The following is a 7,500-nucleotide window of genomic DNA, read 5'->3' as shown; positions in this document are numbered from 1 at the left end:
AGGGGGCCAGGCAGGGTGTCGGGAGGTTGAGCAGGGTGGGTGGGGTGACAGGGTGATGCCTCGCTCAGCTGCCTGTACTGTTCCTTCACCCTGCGCCGGTGCTCCTCTGCAGAAAATAGGGTGATTAGGGTGACAAATAGGATGATTAGGATGACAATAGGGTGATTAGGGTGATCAGGGTGACAGTAGGGTGATTAGGGATATGATAGGGTGATTAGGGTGACAGTAAGGTGATTAGGGTGACAGTAGGGTGATTAGGGATATGATAGGGTGATTAGCGTGACAGTAAGGTGATTAGGGTGACAGTAGGGTGACTAGGGTGACAGTAGGGTGATTAGGGTGACAGTAGGGTGATTAGGGTGACAAATAGGGTGATGATAGGATGATTAGTTGATTAGAATGAAATAAAGTAGTTAGGGTGAATATGGTGCTTAGGGTGAAAAAAGGGTGATTAGGGTGAGGATAGGGGATTAGAGTGACAATAGGGTGATTTGGGTGACTAGAATCAAATAAAGTGGATATGGTGAAAACAGTGTGCTTAGGGTGACAATAAAACGAAGAGGGTGAAAATAGGGTGGTTAGGGTGAAAATAGGGTGATAATAGGGTGATTAAAATGAAATAAAGTGGTTAGGGTACTTAGGGTGACAAAGTGAAAAGAGGGTGATAAGAGTGAAATTAAGGTGAAATTAAGATGCTTAGGGTGAAATTAAGGTGACAGGGTGATGACAGATGATAACAGAGTGATTAGGGTGAAAGAAGGCTGATAACAGGGTGATTAGGGTGAAAGAATGGTGATAACAGGGTGATTAGGGTGAAAGAAGTGATAACAGGGTGATTAGGGTAAAAGAATGGTGATAACAGGGTGAAAGAAGGGTGATAACAGGGTGATTAGGGTGAAAGAATTGTGATAACAGGGTGGTTAGGGTGAAAGAAGGGTGGTAACAGGGTGATTAGGGTGAAAGAAGGTGATAACAGGGTGATTAGGGTGAAAGAAGGGTGATAACAGGGTGATTAGGGTGAAAGAATGGTGATAACAGGGTGATTAGGGTGAAAGAATGGTGATAACAGGGTGATTAGGGTGAAAGAATGGTGATAACAGGGTGATTAGGGTGGGTGATAACAAGGTGATTAGGGTGAAAGAAGGGTGATAACAGGGTGATTAGGGTGAAAGAAGGGTGATAACAGGGTGATTAGGGTGAAAGAATGGTGATAACAGGGTGATTAGGGTGAAAGAAGGGTGATAACAGGGTGATTAGGGTGAAAGAAGGGTGATAACAGGGTGATTAGGGTGAAAGAATGGTGATAACAGGGTGATTAGGGTGAAAGAAGGGTGATAACAGGGTGATTAGGGTGAAAGAATGGTGATAACAGGGTGATTAGGGTGAAAGAAGGGTGATAACAGGGTGATTAGGGTGAAAGAAGGGTGATAACAGGGTGATTAGGGTGAAAGAAGGGTGATAACAGGGTGATTAGGGTGAAAGAAGGGTGATAACAGGGTGATTAGGGTGAAAGAAGGGTGATAACAGGGTGATTAGGGTGAAAGAAGGTGATAACAGGGTGATTAGGGTGAAAGAAGGGTGATAACAGGGTGATTAGGGTGAAAGAATGGTGATAACAGGGTGATTAGGGTGAAAGAAGGGTGATAACAGGGTGATTAGGGTGAAAGAAGGGTGATAACAGGGTGATTAGGGTGAAAAAGAAGGTGATAACAGGGTGATTAGGGTGAAAGAAGGGTGATAACAGGGTGATTAGGGTGAAAGAAGGGTGATAACAGGGTGATTAGGGTGAAAGAATGGTGATAACAGGGTGATTAGGGTGAAAGAAGGGTGATAACAGGGTGATTAGGGTGAAATAAGGGTGATTAGGGTGAAAGAATGGTGATAACAGGGTGATTAGGGTGAAAGAAGGGTGATAACAGGGTGATTAGGGTGAAAGAATGGTGATAACAGGGTGATTAGGGTGAAAGAAGGGTGATAACAGGGTGATTAGGGTGAAAGAAGGGTGATAACAGGGTGATTAGGGTGAAAGAAGGGTGATAACAGGGTGATTAGGGTGAAAGAAGAATGGGTGATAACAGGGTGATTAGGGTGAAAGAAGGGTGATAACAGGGTGATTAGGGTGAAAGAAGGGTGATAACAGGGTGATTAGGGTGAAAGAAGGGTGATAACAGGGTGATTAGGGTGATAACAGGGTGATTAGGGTGAAAGAAGGGTGATAACAGGGTGATTAGGGTGAAAGAAGAGTGATAACAGGGTGATTAGGGTGAAGGAAGGGTGATAACAGGGTGATTAGGGTGAAAGAATGGTGATAACAGGGTGATTAGGGTGAAAGAATGGTGATAACAGGGTGATTAGGGTGAAAGAAGGGTGATAACAGGGTGATTAGGGTGAAAGAATGGTGATAACAGGGTGATTAGGGTGAAAGAAGACTGATAACAAGGTGATTAGGGTGAAATTGGGATGCTTAGGGTGAAATAAGGGTGATTAGAGTGAAATAAAGTGGTTAGGGTGAAAATAAAGTGACTAGGGTAAAAATAGGATGAAAATAGGGGGATGGATATAGAATAGGGTGATTAGGGTGAAATAAAGTGGTTAGGGTAAAAATAGGGTGAAAAAAGGGTGACTGGATATAGAATATAAATCACTCCCATCACCACAAAATACCCCAAATTACCCAAAACACCCTAAAACATCCAAAAATACCCCAAAACACCCTAAAACACCCAAAATCACCCTATCACCCCAAATCACCCCAAATTACCCAAAACACCCCAAAACACCCTAAACATCCATAAACACCTCAAAACACCCTAAAACACCACAAAGTCACTTTATCACCCCAAAACACAAAACATCTTAAAACACCCCAAAACACCCTAAAACACCCCAAAATCACTCCCATCACCCCAAAACACCTTAAAAACACCCCAAAATACCCAAAACACCCTAAAACACACACAAATCACTCCTATCACCCCAAAAACACCCTAAAACATCAAAAATCCAAAACACCCTAAAACACCCCAAAACACCCTAAAACACTCCCATCAGCCAAAACACCCTAAAACACCCCAAAACACCTTAAAACACTCCCATCAGCCAAAATCACCCTAAAACACTCCAAAACACCCTAAAACACCCCAAAATCACTCCCATCACCCCAAAACACCTTAAAACACCCCAAACAACCTAAAACACCCCAAAACACCCTAAAACACCCAAAACACCCTAAAACACCCCAAAATCACTCCCATCACCCCAAAACACCTTAAAACACCCCAAAACACCCTAAAACACCCAAAATACCCAAAACACCCTAAAACACTCCCATCACCCCAAAACACATTAAAACACCCCAAAACACCCTAAAACACTCCCATCAGCCAAAACACCCTAAAACACCCCAAAACACCTTAAAACACTCCCATCAGCCAAAATCACCCTAAAACACTCCAACACACCCTAAAAACACCCCAAAATCACTCCCATCACCCCAAAACACCTTAAAACACCCCAAACAACCTAAAACACCCCAAAACACCCTAAAAACACCCAAAATACCCAAAACACCCTAAAAACACCCCAAAATCACTCCCATCATCCCAAAACACCTTAAACACCCCAAAACACCCTAAAACACTCCAAAATACCCAAAACACCCTAAAACACCCCAAAATCACTCCCATCACCCCAAAACACATTAAAACACCCCAAAACACCCTAAAAACACCCCAAAATCACTCCCATCACCCCAAAACACCTTAAAAACACCCTAAAACACTCCAAAATACCCAAAACACCCTAAAAATACCCAAAACACTGCCATCACCCCAAAACACCCTAAAACATCCAAAAATCCAAAACACCCTAAAACACCCCAAAACACCCTAAAAACACTCCCATCAGCTGAAAACACCCTTAAAACACTCCAACACACCCTAAAACCACCCCAAAATCACTCCCATCACCCCAAAACACATTAAAAACACCCCAAACAACCTAAAAACACCGCAAAATACCCAAAACACCCTAAAAACACCAAAAACACCCTAAAATACCCAAAACACCCAATAACACCCTCAAACACCCTGGAAAGACTCACCCTGGCTGCGTTGATACTCCTCTTCTGTCATTTCTTCAATAATCTCTACCTGCTCACCCTGCTCACCCTGCAGCACCTCCTCCGCCTCCCTCAGCCACCCTAAGTGAATCTTCTGGGTCTCCTCGCAGGTTTGGATCTTCTCCTCGCAGTCTGTAGGGTGTAGGGTGATGTTAGGGTGACTTAGGGTGATTTAGGGTGATAGGGTGAAAGTTTAGATGTTTTTAATTCACTTTTAATTTTTTTTTTCTCTCTCTCTCTCTCTCTGGGTGATTTAGGGTGTGTTAGGGTGAAAATAATGGGGTACTGGTGTGTGTGTGTGTGTGTGTGTGTGTGTGTGTGTGTGTGTGTCTCTCTCTCTCTCTCTCTCTCTCTCTCTCTCTCTCTCTCTCTCTCTCTCTCTCTCTCTCCCAAATACCACAAAAACTCTTAAAACTCTCTCTCTCTCTCTCTCTCTCTCTCTCTCTCCCTACACCTCTCTCTATCTTTCACCCTACACCTCTCTATCTTTCACCCTACACCTCTCTATCTCTCACCCTACACCTCTCTCTCTATCTTTCACCCTACACCTCTATCTTTCACCCTTCTCTCTCTCTCTCTCTCTCTCTCTAACCCTTGATCCTCCTTTTGACAATCTCGGAAGCCTGTTTTGCACTCCTCTCGGCAAACCAATTGTCACCAAGCAGCACCAGGACCTCATTGGTGTGGATCAGCTGGCCAGGCATCACCGCTAGGCTTCCCAGGGGCACCATCACCTGTGTGGGGAGGGTGGTGACTCAGAGTGGTGATTTGAGGGGTTTGAAAGGGTGTTTTGATGTGTTTTGGAGTGTTTTTGTGGTGGTTTGGGATATTTTTTGGTGTTTTTGGGGTGTTTTGGTGTGTTTTGGGGTGTTTATGAGTGTTTTTTGATGTTTTTTTTTTGGTGTTTTAGGGTGTTTTCTGGCATTAATCTTGTGCCCTTCATACACCCTTGCTAATGTCAATAAAATGGTCTAATGGTGCACAAAACTCAATTAAAATAGTGAAGACTGTGGCCATTAATCTTCTGCCCTCCATACACCCTTGCTAATGTCAATAAAATGGTCTAATGGTGCACAAAACTCAATTAAAATAGTGAAGACTGTGGCCATTAATCTTCTGCCCTCCATACACCCTTGCTAATGTCAATAAAATGGTCTAATGGTGCACAAAACTCAATTAAAATAGTGAAGACTGTGGCCATTAATCTTCTGCCCTCCATACACCCTTGCTAATGTCAATAAAATGGTCTAATGGTGCACAAAACTCAATTAAAATAGTGAAGACTGTGGCCATTAATCTTCTGCCCTCCATACACCCTTGCTAATGTCAATAAAATGGTCTAATGGTACACAAAACTCAATTAAAATAGTGAAGACTGTGGCCATTAATCTTCTGCCCTCCATACACCCTTGCTAATGTCAATAAAATGGTCTAATGGTGCACAAAACTCAATTAAAATAGTGAAGACTGCAGCCATTAATCTTCTGCCCTCCATACACCCTTGCTAATGTCAATAAAATGGTCTAATGGTGCACAAAACTCAATTAAAATACTTATAAAACTAGTAATATTACACCCAATCTCTCTCTCTCTCTCTCTCTCTCTCTCTCTCTCTCTCTCTCTCACCTCATGTCTGATCTTCTCTGGGAGTGTCTTGAGTCTCTTAAAAAGCAGTTCGTAATCCTTCTTAAATTTCTGAAGCTTCAAAATCTCTTCTCGAACACACTCTAGCCTCTGCAATGAATAGGGTGTGTTTAGAGTGTGTTTAGAGTGTGCTTGGGTGTGTTTGAGTGTGTTTGGGTGTGTTTGGGTGTGTTTTTGGGGTGTTTTCGGATGTTTTTGGGGTGTTTTTGGGTGTTTTGGTGTGTTTTTGGGTGTTTTGGTGTGTTTTGGTGTGTTTTTGGGGTGTTTTGGTGTGTTTTTGTTTTGTGTTTTGGTGTGTTTTTTGTGGTGTGTTTTGGTGTGTTTTTGGTGTGTTTTGGTGTGTTTTGGGGTGTTTTGGTGTGTTTTGGGTGTTTTGGTGTGTTTTGGGGTGTTTTGGTGTGTTTTGGTGTATTTTGAGTGTGTTGGCAGCCCTCTCTCTCTCTCTCTCTCTCTCTCTCTCTCTCTCTCTCATTAAAGAAAGCAATAAGTTTCTCTTTAAATTAAGTGAGGGAACAAATCTCTCTCTCTCTCTCTCAACATCATCACCAGTTACTATCTTTAATTCTCTCTCTCTCGCTTTTTTTCTCACTCAAATCCGTCACCTACCCACTCCCCTCTCTCTCTCTCTCTCTCTCTCTCTCTCTCTCTCTCTCTCTCACCTCCTCGTGGACTTTCTTTAACTCAAGAAGATTGGCTAAATTTTCTCTTAGTGTGGTGACAGTAGGGGGCGTGGCAGGGGGGTGGCGCTCCCCTCTGCTCCCTCCACCTCCTGTCTCCTCCACCCCCTCCTCATCCATCTGTAGTAGTAGTAGTAGTAGTAGTAGTAGTAGTAGTAGTAGTAGTAGTAGTAGTAGTAGTAGTAGTAGTTGTTGTTGTTGTTTTTCTACATTTGTTTCTGAAAGACAAAGAAGGTTTTTAGTAGTAGTAGTAGTAGTAGTAGTAGTAGTAGTAGTAGTAGTAGTAGTAGTAGTCTGAAAAACATCCAATATTTTAATTAATTTACCTAACCACCACCACCACCACCACCACGCACACACACACACTAAACATTTAAAAAAAAAAACTCATATTTTGCCACTATTTCCAGCTTTTTCCTCACATTTCTGGTTATTCAATGATACTCAGTGATACTTTAGGCATTAATGCATCGTGTCCTCCCCGCTGAGTGTCGTATCAAGCCTGTGTGTCAAAATATAAAGGTTTTAAATCAATATAATTTGATAACACTTTGAGGCACATCAAAACCTCTGCTATTTTTGTGATTATCTTCATTATTTCCACCTCATGTGTCATTTTGAGGTTACACAATGATACTTTAGGCATTAATGTATCGTGTCATCCCCGCTGAGTGTCCTGGAGAGCCTGTGTGTAGAAATATAAGGTTAAAACAAGCATTTTTTTTTATAACAACTTGGACACGTCAATAACTGCCACATTTTTGCTATTATCTTCATTATTTCCGACTCATGTATCATCTTAAGGTTATACAATGATACTTTGGTCATTAATGTGTCGTGTCCTCGCCGCTGAGTGTCCTGGAAAGCCTGCGTGTCAAAATATTATGCTAAAAATCAAAAATACTCTCTTGAAAACATCAAGGCAGTGATACATTTCCTATACTCAACACCTCTCTATTATTGCTATTATCTCCATTATTTCCAACTTATGCATCATTCTAAGGCTACACAATGATACTTTGGTCATTAACGTGTCGTGTCCTCGCCGCTGAGTGTCCT

General features: G+C 42.2%; 1 protein-coding gene across 1 annotated transcript in view; it reads right to left on the bottom strand.

Moving 5' to 3' along the window:
- Positions 1–7,500, bottom strand: part of LOC123501303 (unconventional prefoldin RPB5 interactor 1-like) — a 12,714-nt gene that overhangs the window by 4,681 nt on the left and 533 nt on the right. The window contains 5 exon segments of the mRNA XM_045250069.1: positions 1–106; positions 4,103–4,252; positions 4,713–4,854; positions 5,747–5,854; positions 6,424–6,561. The exon segment at positions 1–106 is cut by the window's left edge and continues 108 nt beyond it. Coding sequence (XP_045106004.1) covers positions 1–106; positions 4,103–4,252; positions 4,713–4,854; positions 5,747–5,854; positions 6,424–6,561 — 644 coding nt within the window.

Source organism: Portunus trituberculatus, chromosome 2 (assembly GCF_017591435.1).
Source record: "Portunus trituberculatus isolate SZX2019 chromosome 2, ASM1759143v1, whole genome shotgun sequence".
Lineage (NCBI taxonomy): Eukaryota > Metazoa > Arthropoda > Malacostraca > Decapoda > Portunidae > Portunus > Portunus trituberculatus.
This window is presented reverse-complemented; position numbering and strand designations above follow the sequence as displayed.